Source organism: Orussus abietinus, unplaced genomic scaffold (genome assembly GCF_000612105.2).
Source record: "Orussus abietinus isolate OABI.00-Male unplaced genomic scaffold, Oabi_2.0 scaffold427, whole genome shotgun sequence".
NCBI lineage: Eukaryota > Metazoa > Arthropoda > Insecta > Hymenoptera > Orussidae > Orussus > Orussus abietinus.
Genome location: NW_019394575.1, coordinates 19046 through 37244, shown reverse-complemented (window position 1 = coordinate 37244; position 18199 = coordinate 19046). Strand labels below are relative to the sequence as shown.

Genomic DNA, 18199 nt, shown 5'->3' with positions numbered 1-18199 from the left:
ACGCATTGAAAACGTTACGGTGTTCGCCTTTACGAAATCGGTCGTAATCGATGACTACGCTTTCGAAAAGGGTAAAAACGTAAAGTTAGTTCGAAAAGGGTAAAAACGTTACGTTAAAATACGCGCGAGTAATTCTTCTATAGGAACAATACAGAAAAAAAACTGCGAGGATAAACGTTTATTTTTTATAATCAGCGGTATAACGTCATTGCGTTTACGTGTATAAAACGTGCATTCCGCTATCTTGTCTTTATTGAAAAGTTGCTCGACGGTCCGTACAGGTTTACTTGTATTAAATTTCACGTTTCTTGGAGAAGCACGTAAAATTTGTACGATATAGGGCGACAATAAAATTCCCATGATTTTTATTGCACGTTTTTTTATCGGCAATGGGTCGCCCATTCGTTTTTTATTATAATTGTATCTTATTCTCCAGTAAATTTTGATCCGTGCAGGTTTACTTGTATTAAATTTCACGTTTCTTGGAGAAACACGTAAAATTTGTATGATATAGGGCGACAATAAAATTCCCATGATTCTTATTGCACGCATTTTTGTCGGCAATGGGCCGCCCATTCGTTGTTTATTATAATTTTATCATATTCTCCGGTAAATTTTGTATCCGTTGGTGTCAAAATCTATTGTAATGTCATAAAGTGTACGCGGTATAACTATCTAGGGATGATCGTGATTCGACTGTGAATTTGTACAAAAAGAGATCTCAAAATTACTCAAAATGCGACTAAGAACGGTTTACGACGCAATCAATTGTTGCAAAGAAGTGGAAGATACGCTATCGTGGAGTAGTTGAAAACTATATGAATAGTACGCCAGAATAGTAGAAAATTGTATGGCACGTCTTGTCGCCTGTTAAAAATCAAAAGACGGTCACTTGAAACATTGGTTGTAGTTTTTCAATTTTCAATTGCCTTTAAAATAACGAAACGATTCGCTTTCGTTTATTACTCGTAGAGTCATAGTCTCCCAGAAATATCGTGGGAATTTATTGTCCGCTCCTAAATACCTTTATTACTAACGCGGTAATCGTTTACCTAAAGGAAGCTTTTTCGCCCCAAGCCTCGTCAATTTCTATAAAATTCGAAAATTACTACGACAGTTTCGGAGTACCTTGTATATGAGAAAACGGAGTATGTGTGCGCGCGCGGGGGTGTAAAAGGTTACTTGAAAAAAAAAAATTTTCTTTTAGAAAAATTAAGGGTAAGAAGGCTAGTTACATTGTCTACTCGTATTTCGCAGCTGAGGACATTGGCAAATGAGGGTAGTGAACGAAATTATTCCGATCAAGAGAGTCCTGGAAGTGTGGGAAGTGTAAACGAGATCAAGGTTTGACGGATCTGGAGAATTCTTGAGTGAAGTTGTCGAAAAAGTGAAGTGCACATCAGGTGGTGGCGTTCAGGTGATTCCAAGTTGGCATTCCAAATGAAGGTGTGTTTAGGATGATGGTGGAGCGCGTCGAGGGCCACCTCTTCATGTACCGACGTCCTGTCTACCGGGTCTTTCAGTATCTCGAAACAACCGAGTAAGTAGAAAAAGCAGAAGAGCATGAAAACACCCACTAACGTTTTGCCGGAGCATGACTTTTTCATCATTTTTCATTGCACTTCGTGCCACATTAACGGCCATGGATCTAATATACAGCCCTCTAACCATTGATCGTCCTTCACCCTGGATTTTGCATAAAGACACCACAGGAATAGCTAGTGACTCTTAATTTTGTGTATTTTCGTCCCATGACTTTCAACCCAATTGATATCTCGAGTAATCTGGACGGGTCCAGGCATTATCAGTGACAGGAACCATTAAACCTCAAAGCTTCGTTTTGAGTGATCTTTTCGCAACGTTTCTTTTCATTGCACTTCGTGCCACGTTAACAGCCATGGATTTAATACAAGAACCTCTAACCATTGATGTCCACCCTGGATTTTGCAGAAAGTAAAGACACGACAGGAATAGCCAGTGATTCATAATTTTGCATATTTGCGTCCCATGATTTCCGACCCAATTGATATCTTTGTCGAGTAATCTGGACGGGTCCAGGCATTATCAACGATAGGAACCATTAAAGCTGAAAGCTTCGTCTTGAGTGATCTTTTTATTACACTTCGTGCCACGTTAACAGTCATGGATTTAGTATACAGACCTCTAACCATTGATCGTCCTTCACCCTGGATTTTGCAGAAAGTAAAGACACCACAGGAATAGCCAGTGATTCATAATTTTACGTATTTGCGTCCCATGATTTCCGACCCAATTGATATCTTTGTCGAGTAATCTAGACGGGTCCAGGCATTATCAACGATAGGAACCTCAAAGCTTCGTCTTGAGTGATCTTTTCACAACTATTCTTTTCATTGAACTTTGTGCCACATTAACAGCAATGGATCTAATGTCAGGATCTCTAACCACTGATTGTCCTTCACCCTGGATTTTGCAGAAAGTAAAGACACTACAGGAATAACCAGTGATTCATGATTTTGTGTATTTGCGTCCCATGATATTCGACCCAATCGACATCTTTGTCGAGTAATCTGGACGGGTCCAGGCATTATCAACGACAGGAACATTAAACCTCAAAGCTTCCTCTTGAGTGATCTTTCCACAACTTTTCTTTTCATTGCACTTCGTGCCACGTTAACAGCCATGGATCTAACGTACAGACCTGTAACCATTGATGTCCACCCTGAATTTTGCAGAAAGTAAAGACACGACAGGAATAGCCAGTGATTCATCATTTTGTATATTTGCGTCCAATGATTTTCGACCCAATTGATATCTTTGTCGAGTAATCTGGACGGGTCCAGGCATTATCAACGATAGGAACCATTAAAGCTGAAAGCTTCGTCTTGAGTGATCTTTTTATTACACTTCGTGCCACGTTAATAGTCACGGATCTAATATGCAAACCTCTAATCGTTGATGTCTTTCACCCTGGATTTTGCATAAAGTTAAGTTACCACAGGAATAGCCAGTGATTCATAATTTTACGTATTTACGTCCCATGATTTTCCACCCAATCGACACCTTTGTCGAGTAGTTTGGACGGGTCCAGGCATTATCAACGGCAGGAACCATTAAAGCTCAAAGCTTCAGCTTGACTGATCTTTTGCGCCTTTATTTTAACCACGTTGGGATCGTACGCTTTACCATCGAATATCCAATCCTCCGGAGAAGGACCTTTCATGCGTTCTTCCAAAAACTTCACGTTACTGTAGATACTGGTATACTGCCATTTCACTGACGGCTGAACATCGTCACAGGTGTAGGAAACTAGTGCTAGCTGAAAGCAATATTCATGGCTGAGATTCATATGGCATTGGGAAATTCGTCGACTTCAATTTTCGATGAAGCAGAAGTGGAGAGAATTCTTTAGGACAGGTTCCCGGTGCCACGGAAAGAATAGAGTAACGAGAAGTCAACGATTAACGTCAAAATATCAGGGACCCAATTCTCCTGTTCATACGATCTAAAAAAATCTGAAAAAATTAGACTCTACAAAACGGAACGTACTTTCATTATGCCAAATATGAGTCCACGAGAAGTTCTCTTATTCGTGAAAAAAAAAAATATTTCTCTAATTGAAGTGCCGAACTTTGAAAATTTGTCATGCGAATAAGATCCCCATGAACTCTACACTATTAAAAGAATTCATTAAATTCATACACTTCTAGTACATAAGGTTGTAATACGATTATAATTTTGATGTCTTGAAAGTGAATTAGTATATATTTTTTGCAAACTTCTAAATAAATTTACAATATTTATAACATTTATTACGTTATATTTTCATCAAATTGTGTATTTTCAAAAAAATTAGTATACCATGTCTGAATAAAACTTCCATAAAAAATGTTATAAAATTCAGACAATTTTTTGAACGGGGTAGAATCGGGTCCCAGATCGCTTACCAACGTTCCACCNTAATGAATCAAAAGATGGCAATAACTGGTCTCGCTCAATAACGGACACAAATGAGAAATTCATTGAATACTTATTTTTTAGTAATATTCAACGCGATCGGCCCTCTTTCTTTCGTTTAATTACTTCTGTGGGTTTTCATTAGGATACATGTACGAAGTTATTTTGTTTATAAATCATCATAGGCTGAGATTTAACTTACTTGCCAGTGCACCTTGCGTAATTATATCCGCTACTCTGTCGGCGTATTCTTGAGATGAATTGTGATGGCCAATATCGAGCATATCGTGGAGGTTCAAAGAGGTTTCTAACATAGGATCGATTGCCGACATGAAACGACGCATCAGCTCGCTAACTATCCACTTAGAATAATCTTTGACTGCCTTTACGTTGGTATATGAAACATTTTTCGCGTCTGGCTGCTTCGGAAGATTCGGGTCCTCTCGGACCACTTTTGGAGCCACATTCAATTCGGTGACGTTCCCGTGCAATGTCGTTACATCTCGACCAAACGTAATTTCCCGCGACGGCCTTCTTTTATTGGATACCGATTTCTCTAGTCTCGCTGTTTCCATTTTTGATCTATCAGTCGACGAAGAAACAAGCGGAGCTTCCGTAACATTAGTGATATTACTTATGATGTCCTTTTTTATCTTGTTGGCATCAGCCATCAAGAGATGCTTAGGCGTCATTAATCTCACTACGTGTGTATTCTGTGGACAAACGATGAAAAACACCAACAATCGAGTATTATAGCATTTCCCTCTTTTGGAAGAAGTTCTTTCCGAATTTTGTCAAATCCAGGCTCGGTTTAATAAATTAATAAACTCTCGCAAAATCATTGCTGACACGCACTTACGTGCCCGTCAAATTCAAGACGATGGATTTTTGACGATTAAACGTTTTTCATTTCTCATGAGATAACGTAAATGATATTCCTGTTATCTTCCTCGAAAACTTTTCCGCCGACATCGCTTATCACGTTACATATTTTAAACATGACGATTTGTTAACAATAGATAAATTATTAATAATTGCATGTGTTTATCTGACGAAGCTAGTCTTAAATTTTCGCGTATTGTCTTTTTTGCATCGGTATTGCTCTGGATGAAAAATATTGAAATTGAACTCTTTTGCATAGTAATCTAAGATTTTGCTTACCGCTGGATGTTGCTCTACCGTAAGAATCGCTTATCACATATTTTAAACTTAACGATTTATTAACAGATAAATAATTAATAATTGCAAATGTTTGTCTAACGAAGCTAGTCTTACATTTTCGCGTATTGTTTTTTTTGCATCGGTATTGCTCTGGATGAAAAATATTGAAATTGAACTCATTTGCATAGTAATCTAAGATTTTGTTTACCGCTGGATGTTGCTTCGTCAGACATACATATCTCTATCGTAAGAATCGCTTATCACATATTTTAAACTTAACAATTTGTTAACAATAGATATATGATTAATTGTATATGTATGTCTGACGAAGCAAGGCTTAAATTTTCGCATATTGTTTTTTTTTGCATCGGTATTGCCCTGGATGAAAAATATTGAAATTGAACTCATTTGCATAGTAAGCTAAGATTTTTCTTACCGCTGGATGTTGCACTACGGTAAGAATCGGGCACGTGTCTTTGCAGCACTTTCGATTGACGTCTGTTGCATCGGTTGACAATTTTGGAAACCCGATTTCACCCTCTGGAACCCTACAAGTTTAACCACATTTTACCAACTATTATGCCATAAAACGTAATTGCCACACACAAGATTAATTTAATAGTTTAAAGTAGTTTCTTGGAACTAACAGCTCTACTAAGCCTTCAATATTAGTGATGCCTGAAATGCTAAAAGAAAGGTATAGTGGATTTGTATCCTTTCTGAGAAAACTATTTCTTTCTTTTTTCTTTTTTAAGTTCTAGCACCTCCACCCAAACATTTTTTTGCAAATTGAAAATAAAAATAGCATCTCTAAACTATTATTATAAATAATGTGCGTGCATTATCAACCACGTCAATTATTCCGTAGTTTCCGTCGTCGTGGCGTGAATAATGGTACGTTGTCTTATCAGAAGCGGTGAAAAAGGATGTATGATTTATACTACTACCTTCTAACAAAAAAAAAACATCGATAAGTATCTAAAGGAACTAGGAGGTATTGTTCAGTACTGTGCAATGAACACTATAAAAACGTATTAGAAAATAACAAATCGGGCCCGGGAAAGGCCGGACTTAAAGGCTAGTAGTATATAAATGAATAACTTATTTTATAATGGCGAACTATTTTTATTATTATTTTTTTTTAACAATACTTACGGGCAGTCGAAATAAACAACGGCTACTCCGTGAGTAACGAAGTCGTTTTGCTCGGAATATTTCGGGTGTAGACTATAACGTGTCACTGTAACGACATAACTAAAAATTGGCCCAATACCGACAAGAACAGCCAATTGCCCCTGAATGTGATGCCTAGAAACAATAGGAAGTATTTTTTTCTCCAACATTCGATATATATATTTTTTTCCGTTTTTTGATAGATAAAAAAAAATACTATACATTTTTCACGGTTCCGAGACGAGGGAATTCGAATAAGGAACCTATTGTGAGTTGTAATTAAAAAAAAATGATATAAGCAATCTTCTTGCGATAGAAAAAAAAAAAAAAAAGGGAGCACGATCTATTCGAGCAACGTGATGGCAATTCTGATTAAATTATGACTTACTCATCGTACAAGGCCTTGTAGATACACGATGCACTGGTAATCGCCAAAGTAGAAGTTAAAATAGCTCCGCTGCATATAAAGTACCGCGATGTACTGTTAAATATAGTTCCGTTAATTATAATAAATAGATTAGTCGGCATTGAAAGATGATAGTCGTTTTTATCTACTTACGTCTTCCAGGTGGTCGGAGCACCGCACTTTTTAATGTTTTCATCGCGTATGAAGAAAGCGTGCATACTTAATAAATTTCTATATCCATTAAAACCTAATCTAAGCCATATATCTTCATTATTATCATTAGACACTTGACGTCTTTCTCTACCCTCGATTTCTTCTTCATTTTTACTCGGTATCAGAGATGAGCGTGAATCGATGTGTTGTATTTTCGAATAAATCGTTTTAGATTTACTATTTATTTGTTTAGCGAGGGAAGAAGATACATTAAAGGTGTCGCAAGTCTCATTACTTCCGTTCTCGGTACGACAGGGCGTTATCCATGAATCCTTCTCCATGTTCGTTACATTTCCCCAGACAGGAGTTTTTACTTTTATTCTCTTCGATTTTTCCATTTCCAAAACTGTTGATTTATCTTGAAATGTTTCCTTGCTCGTAGATTGTCTTCTTAATGCGTTTTTCATATCTAAGAGTCTCAAATGCTGAGCTTGTAACATCGAGTTGCGAGTTTCCTTTCTTTCCCAAGCATTGACTGATTTATTATACAAATGTGCCCAGTTTGGAAATTTGCGTAAATACCTTAACGTATTCATGTACTTATCGTCTGGTGATCTTCTTCTATTTAATTCAAGTAACTTCTTTCGTGTATAATTTTGATCCACATTAATAACACTTTCAGTTACCAATCTTTCGTTACTAGATAACTCGTAAAGGCTGTTATCAGGAAGATTTTCTGTCCTGGGTCCGTCCAACTCCTTAGTCTGCAAAGTCTTGTTATTCATTAATTTATTCAGTACTACCTTTAACAAATCTTTAATCAACACTGATTTAATCCCTTCGATTTGTAATAATCGCGTTTTCGATAACGTATTTATGTACTTATCGTCTGGCGATCTTCTTCTATTTAACTCAAGTAACTCTTTTTTTGTATAATTTTGATCCACATTAATAACACTTTTATTTACCAATCTTTCGTTACTAGATAACTCGTAAAGGCTGTTATCAGGAAGATTTTCCGTCCTGGGTCCGTCCAACTCCTCAGTCTGCAAAGTCTTGTTATTCATTAATTTATTCAGTACTACCTTTAACATATCTTTAATCAACACTGATTTAATCCCTTTAATTTGTAATAATCGCGTTTTCGATAACGAATTGCTAAAATTTCCAGGTTCCAAATCGTAACCTTTCTGTTTTTCCAAATGTCCGGATTTAATACTTGCTTCTTTTGTTTTATCCGATAGACTTTCCGTTTCCTTGTTTAAACGTAGGTTGAAAAATGGAGAAAGATTACCGCTTTCAAAGGTATCGCCCTTTAAATTGCTTTCCCTCGTCCTTAAATCCCGAGGCATCTGGAGTGCAAATTTCTTTACAGAATTCCAATCAATTTTATTGTCTTTATAGGACGTTCGTCGGTGTTTGGAATTCTCCTTTGACGAAGTATTTCCCACCGTTCTATTAACACACTTTTCAGTCTTCCTATCTTCTTTTACGATTATCCCTTCACTCGCCGAAGAATCTGCGTGAGTTTCATTTTTACATAATCTTTCCACATGTTCGATCGCTTTTAATCCGTCAGATGATCCGATCAAATTTCTTTCGATCTTTGCTTCTATAGATTTTGCTAAAAGTAGCGACAACGTAATCGTAGCCCACTTTGACATTTTCATTGATTTTCAAGAAAGTAATTAAATTTATTTACCGTCTAATAAAAGTAAAACCGCCAGCTATTAATTTGCCGAAATTCAAAAAGCGCTGCGTTTCGAATAATTCACTTTCTTTGTTTGCCAAGGTATCGTTCCTTCGAAAAAAGCGGCCACCATATTGGAATCATTTTTTACCGTCATTTAATCCAAGCAATTCTAGCCAACTCTTAGGTATTACTTCGAAACGTTTCGTTTCAACATCGGTTTATCTTGGTTTATCCGATTAGGTTTGTGTATCGTGAGAATAGTGGCCGTTTCTTCGATTTGACGATCAAGCAAAATGACATTACGCGTCGAATAGTTGAATTGTTGTGCAACAATAATTAGGCAACACATTACTGACCAATTAACCGAATGGCTATACATAGGTAAACGTGTGCAAGAACCTAAATTGACATTTAAATTTATTAATAAGAAATCAAATTCATTAATAAGAAATCGATCAAGCAAATCCCTATTCTTTTCCTCGATCAGCATCCGTTTTACCGAGTTCGCCATTATATACTTGATCGATTAACAATTCGGCGCTGTCGGAAAGCTCAGACACTTTAACCAATTTTTAAACCGTATTATCGCGTTCCGCTAACATACTTCATACGAGCAATTGATATAACCGTTTAGTTGTTAGAAGTTTTTCTTATCTCCATTATCGAGACTTCTCGATTTGACGTCTCTCACTTAAAGTCCCAATTCTTTTCCTCGATCAGCATCCGTTTTACCGAGTTCGCCATTATACACTTGATCGATTAACAATTCGGCGCTGTCGGAAAGCTTAGAGACTTTAACCAATTTGTTAATCGACTCGTCTTTATACATTTCCTTTCCGACATCTCTGAGCTCTTTCGAAACATTCGAGGAGGTGAACTTTTCCGATGGAAGATTGGACTCGGCGTTGGTGTTCTTCCTCTGAAATGGATCCTTCATCCAAAAATTCATTGCACCCTCGTTTCCCCGAACATTGTGCCCCTTCACGTCCTCCATCTTTAAATGAAATCCCAGTGTACCATTACCCGTTAACGACCCGTAATACCCATCCACGTTCCGTGAGTTCGACACTTCATTTTCATCCCGTCGACTCTTCTGTACGAGATGACCGAGTCTATTATTCCTGCGATAAGGCGGGCCAAAGTTTCTATTGTAGTACCCACTGAATCTCTGTGGGTCGTATCGCCGATAAGAGGGTGCCATTCGTACATCGTCTGATTTTTGGGAATCGAAAAAGTTCCTTCTTGCATTGGGAAGACCACGTTGCTGGGAGTGCTCGGGCTTTCCGTTTAAGCAGTTGCACCTCGAAGGAAGGGTTGTTGGTTGCCACAGAAGAAACGGTGGGCATGGTGGACACGGTGGGCCTGGCAGGCACTTCGTAGTTAGCGGACAGGGGCATTTACATGGATTGGCAGACGTTAACGGCAAACTTGTCGTTGGTTTAGGCGTCGTAAGAGGTGTTGAGCAATCTTCGATGCGCGTTGTCGTTAACTCTTGGGGAGTGGTGCACGTTGATGGGCACGGAGTTCTTATCGGGATGATGGTCTGACAAGGTAACGCGGTAGGTGCAACTGTTGTTATGGTGGAAACTGGTGGAATCGATCCACATGGGGTTGTCGGCAGCGAAGTGGTCATCCTTGATGTTGGAATGGTGTCGCAAGGTGGTTTCGCTGTGGGGAGTAATTTTGTCGTTGGTGGTTGCGAAATGGGCGGACATGGTTCAAGAGTTCGACAGGGGGGACATGGTTCAAAAGTTCGACAGGGGGGACATGGTTCAAGAGTTCGACAAGGGGGACATGGTTCAAGAGTTCGACAGGGGGGACATGGTTTAAGAGTTCCACAAGGGGGACATGGTGGATATGGCAGACACGGTTGACATGGATAACAAGGCAGACATAATGGACGCGGTGACGTTGCTACGGATGTTGCATCCGTAGGACAGGGGGTAGTTGGTGTTGTTGGGGAAGTGGTCGTTGTCGACGAAAGGACGGTCGTTTCGCTTGCAGTCGTCGATTCGGTTGAAGACGTGAGTGTTGCTAAGTACTCCGACACAAACGGTGGATTCGTTGAAGACGGCGAAGGCTCCGAGTTCGACTTGCTCATGGTGATCGATGAGTCGGTGGATGTTGATGGGTCAATTGTTGGAGAGCTCGTAGCAATAGACGTGATGGCATTTGGCTGCTCTGGATTGTAGAGGCTGCCCTGATTTTCGGTTCCTTTGTATCCGATGAAGAAATTGTAGATATTTATGCACTCGTGTCCGGGTGCAGGGCCTTGAATAGTTGGAGAATCGGGTTTCGAGGCAGGATCCGACTTTTCACCGGCATCGTTCAACTGCTTCATGGTTGATCTTATCCAGTCCAGATTGTCATAAAGTTCCGTATATCGCCACTCGGCGTTCGGTTGCCTATCGTCACATGATTCCGCCACAAGTCCTACCTAATTAAACGGACGAACATAAGTGTATCGTTTCTTGTAATCGTTGCTCGTAATAACTTAAAATTAAACAAAAATTAAGGGAAAAGTGAGAAGCACTGCGATAACTGCATCACATGATTCCGCCACAAGTCCTTTCTGATTAAACGGACGAACATACATATACCATTTCAATGTAAATAATTATTGGCCGTTTTAAGTCTAATCAATCGTGCAACGTGTTTCCGTCGAATAAACGGATAAACGAGAGATTTAAGTTTAATAAAATCTGAATCTAGTTTCGAATAAACTGCTTACAGATAAACTGTAACATCTAAATATTAAAATTGTACATATCCGATAATCCCATTGATGTACAGCGTGTAATGAATGAAGGTGAGATGTATCTCGATATTTTTGTTCGTAATAACTTAAAAGTAAAAAAAAAAAATTATGGAAAAAGTGAGAAGAACTGCAAAACAGTGTTTTCGATTAGATTTAAAGACATGGTTGCGTCTCGTACAAGTTTACGGACCTTAACCCTTTTTATACTTACTTGTACCTTTCCTGCCATAACCGGGGAACCCGTCTGTGGACATCCTCTAGTACCGTCACTATACCTTGTCACTAATGACTTTATGGGATCATCCTTTTTGCCGTAAGTGCTCCACATTTTAAGCAAATCTTCTAGAAATACCGTCGGCTCTGACGTCACTAAAACGCGATATAAATTCTACTAAATCATAACTTTATAGACGTTATTTTCTAATTATCTTGCATATTTGTTTATTTCGCGAGCCTTAATATTGATGACCAGTTCAATCTACATACTTTTAACTTTTATTATTATTTTTTTTTCTTCTAAATTTGACAAGGAATAAATATTTCATCCCACTCACCGTGGGTATTGTTCAATTGTGTGGATGTCTCATTGGAGGCCTCCTTTGCTTGTGGATCGTTAATGCTCTCTCCCTTAGATGTATTCTCCCCCTTTTCCTTCCGTGAAACTAACATCGGGGCCATCGTGACATTAGCAACATTAATCGCGCTCGAGGTGGACGCGTTTCCCTTTAGAATTCCGGATGATGTCTCCACTTCTAGAACGGCGGTTTTGTTATTTTCCTGGTCGATCGTCGATGTTGCATTTGTGCTAAATAGACTCGTCTCGTTGGACTGACGTTTTCGCCTATTATTCGGAATATGCTGCGCCTCTTGTTGGAACATAATTACGTGATTCTAGAAGGAATATGTTCATAAAATAAATGTTACATTAGGTGCCTCCTGAAATGGGCTGTTTTTTATTACGCTTGGAGGAACACAAGAGATGGCATAAATAAATAAATTAATAAATATATATATATATTTGGAACGTTTTGGGAATCAGCGCTTTTTTCCCATATCGCTTCGATGTCTCTTTAATCAATTTGTCTAGAATTCTTACCAGTCCGCTTCTTCTTAACAACGCCAATCGACACTTTCCAGAATTACACATCTCTGACATCCGTTGACGTGGAAGTTCAATTTTTATGCCGTTCTCCATTCTGAAAGGAAAATGTGGAAATCCCGATAGAATGCAGAATCGCAGATTCGCATAAGGTGAAGTGAAACACGTTGAGGAACTTCATCGACGTCGATAAAAAAGATTTTTGTAAATGCCTACATTGACGACGTTCGTTTTTATATTGACAGCTGTATCGAATTATATTGGATATTGTACCAAATGGCACACTCCACCTGTCGTTTTCGTATAATAAATATCAAGAAATCGAAGTAAAACTCCAGATATTCTCTGGATTCATGCTTTCTGGGGCCCTAATTGACTGCAGGGGGACTCCCTGCGCCATCTGTGATTTCCTGGTCAATTAAATTTTCACTCCGAGACCTCGTATTCCCATCGTTTTCGCATAGTAGCGAACACAACACTTTTTTTGCCTTTATCCCGTTCAAATGCGAGTTTATCGATTACCAGAGTGTTCTAAATTGTCGTAAAATTGCCCTGATCCTTTCGTTTCTCATATCGGAGCCTTCGATAATTGTATATTGATCGAAATATGAGAGCTCGACGCCATTTTGGTTCTGGTCTAGGCTAAGTTAAGAAATTTTTTCCAAAAATCCAAATTTTGTATGTGTCAGGACAGTTCTTAGATGATCAGGAGTGATGTGTCAAAGCTTCGGACAATTTGGTCTAATACCCTTAAAAAACAAAGTGTTGTATTCGAATCGACTGACTTGAAGGGGGTTTCACTTCACCATAAGAACTGAATACTAAAGTAACGTCGTCAGGGTGGGATTATTTGAAAGACATTGAAGTAAGACCTAAAGGAATCAGTTGTCCCTTGTAAAAACGGTTGCAATGGAAACTTTTCGAAATTCCACGAGGTAAAGTCTCGGTGTTAGTCGGTACCCACTTGCATTGAAGCTTCATAATTGCGACATTATGTCTCGCGTATTGCGGTGATTGCCTTTCTTTGGCCTCCATATTTTCATGCCGTGGATGTACTTTGTAACTATCCATCCGTATTATTTCGAGACGGTTTAACACATTAATAGCAACCGCCACTGGTGCCTGTATGTTTTCCCTGGAAATCATAGAAAATGTAATTTCTGGTGAATTTTCTAATGCACCCGCCACAATTAGAGTCACCTTATTCGTAATGTCTCGTGTAAACAGCTAGCAGATGTAAGTATTAGGTCTTCCGCAAGTATCGACCCGGCACACATCATGTGTATTCTGGACCTACGAAATATAATAATTACATAACAGCGAGCATAATTACACAACATCCGAGCTAACTCGAATTCATACCGTGACCGTCACTTACTGGTTACCGATGCGTAATACCCACTTATTACAACTTGTCACGTCATTTGACTATTTTTGTAAGTGCACTCCCTCGACCCCCTCGCTTACGTCAGAAGTGCACTTTAAAATGGCATTTCATACTTCTCATATCGAGGGGCCATTAACTCGCAAATCAGCGAAAACGATTTCCTTCTTTTAGAACCGATTACCTTCGATTTCATATGATAAACAACAATGCAATTTGGTTACAAGTGACAGTCCGCGTTATATGTATATAAAGCTGGAATTCCCACTTTAGCACGATTTAATAAAATTTGTTGCAAAATTGATTGCTAATTTATTGCTATTTTATTGCACGAGAAAAAATTATTTTGCTCTTATACTTTTCCGAAACATGGTGGCGATGTCAGCTTTGTATAAAGCTAGCACTGGCGCAATGAAAAACAATTATTAAGTAAATATTCATCGATGAATTATGTACCAGAATTTATTGCTAATTAATTGCTCGCAGAAGAACCAAATTTCAATATTTTTGCTCACCCCTAAAGGGGTGAATCGCCACCCCTAGTGCTGATCGCAGAACAGAAACATGAAAAACATGGGATAATCGAACTATTTCCTCACGTGGGAACTAATTGCTAATTAATTTCTCCGAGAAGAATCTAATTTCAAATTTGTTGCACAACCCCTAAGGTAGTAGGCCAACCCCTCCTATGTCGCCCCAGCATGGCCACGTAAGAAATGGAAGAATCGAACTATTTCTTCGCGTGGGAATTAATTGCTAGTTAATTGCTCCGAGAACACCCAATATCTTCGTAAAAATACAATTTTCAAATCCACATTAACCCTTTGCGGGCTACCGCCGCATATATGCGTCCGACGTTTGGTCCAATATTGCCTGTACGTTTTAATGAATTTCGCCCATATGTCAAAAGAGCTCCGTCCTCAAAGGGCTAATTAGTGAGCCTACATTACTTACGAGTCTTTTATGCCAGGTTGGCACGGTTGATCGGCATCTTCGTCCCTAACGACAACTGCTTGAACATTCAGAAGGTCCGGGTCGATGCGGTTCCCTTTGTTCATCCAATGAGGGAACACTTTGTCGTTTTTATCCTTCGACCGAGGATCCACTTCCGAGGAGTCCGCGACCACATCCAGCCAATCCACATTTGACGTATCGTTGTTCAACTGATTGCCAAAGCAGAATGCAGCTAATAACAAGCTGGCTGCAACTATCAGTTGATTGGGACGAGATCGCATCCTGAGGAAAGGTGTTTCCGTGTTACGCACATTGGGAGGCAGGGAACTTGGCCTCCATGGCCGTAGCTTATGTCCTCGGACGAAGAGGACGAATCGCCCTAAGTGGCCTAGTCGATTCGTCAAGTCAATCAGCGAATAGGGCTTTCGCGAATTAGTGCTCGTAATCTCGATTGGGATCGTTAGTAAACTCGGTTACGCGTAATGCACTCGAGTTGGGATTAGTTTGGATTAAGCCCGAACGGGCTTCCAAGCTTTCCTGTTGACGGAAACGCGCCTCCACCATACACATTTCCGACACGAAATGGACGAACCGAGAAACCAAGAAACTGACCGTTTTATCCGTCGCGCTTTTAACGGCAATAATCAAGGATTTATTACGGATGAAGGGAAGGATCGATGAAGGATGAAGGAAGATTTTCTAGGTATAAGAAACTCGTAGTGTCGAATGATGAACGAAACGCACTTTGCGCGGTTGAGCCTCAGTGAGACGCTACCGAGTTCTCAACACATTTGCGACCGGCAAATTTTTTCCGTTTCAAATACTGAGTACCGGCGAAAATAATGAAATTCTGAAACTGGTTGCCGCAAACTTGTATCGTGTATCGTCATGGACGTGATTCACGATAGCGGCAATCGGGAATAGAATTTAAAATGACGTGAATTCACGTCAGCGGCAATCAAGAATAGAATTTAAAATGACGTGAATTCACGTCAGCGGCAAAGAGGAATAGAACTTGAAAAGGATGTGTTAACGCTATTTTTTATTACAGCAAATTACGGAAATGAACACAAAGTTCCATTTAGACTTACCTTACCAAAGAATGAGGTATCTGGTTAAGTTTCAATTCATTTTAAAGAGTACCTCGTACAAACCAAGGGATATAAACGTCCTCCCTGTGGATGTACATATTAACCCTTTTAGGACTGGACAACGATATATCGTCGTTTATAAGTGCTAACTACTTCAGCTGGTATTATAAGGGTTAAGATGAGCTGAAAGTGGCGTTAAAGAGTTCTCGTTCATGAAACTATTCTCTAAACAGCGGATACCAAATCGATTCAAACCCTACAATATAAATACGTAGGGTATAAAGAAGGTCCTGACCCTCGTGAAATTTCAATTTTTAAATAAATTTCTTCATGGATATTTTTACAATTTTTCCTAAAAAAAAAAAATGAAATTTCATGAGGGTCAGAACCTTTCTTATAGCCTCACATTCACATAGTGCAATTTGAAACGATTCAGCACACCCAGTTCGGAGAAAAGTTTCATGAACGATTGACTCCTTAGATGCCACTTTCACATTCCCTTAATGATTCCTTGTTACGATGTCGTCCTGATCGATGAAGTACGGAATTCTTTTTGTATAAACCTTTGTAGACGCTCCTTTATGACTTGATTTGCATATGGTTCGTTCCAGCCATGAGGGAATGAGCTCTGTGGCAGGAGATGGAAGTGGCGTTCAAGCAGGCGGAGGTGGTAGGAGCACACCTCCGCATGGATCACCGACACCTATGGATAAGGCGACCTTGAAGGTCCATCTCCCAAATGGTGAGTGACAATTGCTAAACGTTATCTTTCTTCTAGGCCTCCTCTGCATATTAAGGTGATATGAAAGAGTGAGCCCATCTGAGAAGTCAAATCGTTGGGGAATGTATTCTCCGTATTGGGGGTACAGATTCGTTTGAAATTTAATCACGGGAATATAGAGGCCATTAAGTAGATCCTGAAACTCATGAAATTTCATTTTTCATAAAAAAATTCATTTATTTATCATGGACTAGAACCAACATGGCGAGGTCCGGACACGTTTTCGATGTTTTACGCTTCTTGGAGGCTTCATAATAAAAAATTAAGAGTTTCAGGACCTAGCTCGAACAATTTAGAACTCATGAAATTTCATTTTTCATAAAAAAAAATTCATTTATTTATCATGGATTAGAACCAACATGGCGAGGTCCCGGCACGTTTTCGATGTTTTACGTTTCTTGGAGGCTTAGAATCGAAAATTAAGAGCTTCAGGACCTAGCTCGAACAATTTAGAACTCATGAAATTTCATTTTTCATAAAAAAAAATTCATTTATTTATCATGGATTAGAACCAACATAGCGAGGTCCGGGCACGTTTTCGATGTTTTACGCTTCTTGGAGGCTTCATAATCGAAAATTAAGAGTCTCAGGACCTAGCTCGAACAATTTAGAATATCGTAGAAATGGAATATTACAGAGTCAGGTGGGAAAATATGGAAAATACTTTCATCGACGATTATACAAGTAAAAACACAGAAGCAGAATTTAAGTTTAATATGTGGTTCATTAACACTTGTATATTTTTGGTTGCACCTCAGGAGGATTTAACGTGGTAAAGTTTGGAGACGCCATTGACGTCAGAGGAATCATTTCTTTGGTGACCAGTCGACTCGCCGTTGGAACCAGACATTATCACAACCTTTACGCAATGAGACTTCATCATCCAGGTTCTGGGGAAAGCTACTGGCTGCATCAAGACACTACAATGTATCAGGTATCCGAGAAATAATTTTCTTTGCATTCCGCTTAGGGCCATTTATTAATATTTTTCCAACCGTTGCAACGTTTTCGCGATAACGAAGGAAGTAGAACTTATTAAGGTGATACAAAAGGGTCATTCAATGCATATAAAACATCAAAATATATATACAACTTTTCTCACAAATTGGGTGTGCCGAATAATTTTAAACCTCAGGGCCATTTATTAATATCTTTACATTCCGACCTTACAAACAATATCATGGAATTTATCGTGTTCTTATTCCACTTGCATGTTTCAGGTTCAAGAAAAATATGAAAGGAAGCATCCTCATAGTGAATGGAGATACGAACTGAGAGTACGTTACTTGCCACAAAACCTAAACGATCTGTATGAAAGGGATAGAGTTACATTTTACTACTATTACGACCAGGTAAAAATTCACTATTTATCGTATATAGTATTTTTTNATTCTTTTATCTTATATAGTTTTTATATGAAACGCGATCCTCGCGACAATTACGATGTACATCCAAAATCAAGTGCGCAAGTAAAAGATCTATAGATCTAAGTGTCTTTGTGAATGCGGAATTATAGGGATATAAAAAGGTCTCGTAGCTTCGCAACCCCGTGAAATCGGCGGAAAGGAGAATGGATTATCGACTTGACGAAACTATTAAACGTCATTAAC

General features: G+C 38.9%; 3 protein-coding genes across 6 annotated transcripts in view; 1 reads left to right on the top strand and 2 right to left on the bottom strand.

Moving 5' to 3' along the window:
- The window catches only part of LOC105702755 (focal adhesion kinase 1), a 55374-nt gene that overhangs the window by 23777 nt on the left and 13398 nt on the right, over positions 1 to 18199 (top strand). For 2 of the 3 annotated variants that reach the window (XM_012430576.1, XM_012430575.1), the window contains 4 exons: positions 1258 to 1540; positions 16420 to 16550; positions 17348 to 17523; positions 17810 to 17941. In XM_012430576.1, the coding sequence (XP_012285999.1) occupies positions 1458 to 1540; positions 16420 to 16550; positions 17348 to 17523; positions 17810 to 17941 (522 nt within the window). In that variant the 5' untranslated portion in view covers positions 1258 to 1457. The remainder of the gene's footprint in view (positions 1 to 1257; positions 1541 to 16419; positions 16551 to 17347; positions 17524 to 17809; positions 17942 to 18199) is intronic. The other variant, XM_012430578.1, reaches the window with a different exon arrangement.
- LOC105702757 lies at positions 3137 to 8547 on the bottom strand. Of its 2 annotated transcripts, none has more exons than XM_012430581.2 (6): positions 6830 to 8547; positions 6659 to 6751; positions 6253 to 6405; positions 5534 to 5645; positions 4139 to 4649; positions 3137 to 3298 (listed from the first exon to the last, which is right to left on the bottom strand). In XM_012430581.2, the coding sequence occupies exons 1-6, from the start codon at positions 8497 to 8499 to the stop codon at positions 3273 to 3275; spliced, it is 2565 nt and encodes an 854-aa protein (XP_012286004.1). In that variant the 5' UTR covers positions 8500 to 8547; the 3' UTR covers positions 3137 to 3272. The 2 variants fall into 2 exon arrangements, with proteins under 2 accessions (XP_012286004.1, XP_012286005.1); XM_012430582.1 differs by having other exon boundaries at positions 3171 to 3298; positions 6659 to 6727.
- On the bottom strand, positions 8923 to 15078 carry LOC105702756 (mucin-5AC). Its single transcript, XM_012430580.1, has 7 exons — positions 14718 to 15078; positions 13580 to 13672; positions 13344 to 13514; positions 12377 to 12476; positions 11835 to 12171; positions 11492 to 11649; positions 8923 to 10959 (listed from the first exon to the last, which is right to left on the bottom strand). The coding sequence occupies exons 1-7, from the start codon at positions 14996 to 14998 to the stop codon at positions 9214 to 9216; spliced, it is 2886 nt and encodes a 961-aa protein (XP_012286003.1). The 5' UTR covers positions 14999 to 15078; the 3' UTR covers positions 8923 to 9213.

Coding starts and splice junctions, on each gene's coding strand:
- LOC105702757 (XM_012430581.2), bottom strand. CDS start 8,499: ATGAAAATGTCAAAGTGGGCTACGATTACGTTGTCGCTACTTTTAGCA. Junction 6,406..6,658: donor TACAAGGCCTTGTACGATGA/GTAAGTCATAAT, acceptor TATTGTTTCTAG/GCATCACATTCAGGGGCAAT. Junction 5,646..6,252: donor GTTGTTTATTTCGACTGCCC/GTAAGTATTGTT, acceptor TTAAACTTGTAG/GGTTCCAGAGGGTGAAATCG.
- LOC105702756 (XM_012430580.1), bottom strand. CDS start 14,998: ATGCGATCTCGTCCCAATCAACTGATAGTTGCAGCCAGCTTGTTATTA. Junction 13,515..13,579: donor CACGAGACATTACGAATAAG/GTGACTCTAATT, acceptor TATGATTTCCAG/GGAAAACATACAGGCACCAG. Junction 10,960..11,491: donor TTATGGCAGGAAAGGTACAA/GTAAGTATAAAA, acceptor CCGTTTAATTAG/GTAGGACTTGTGGCGGAATC.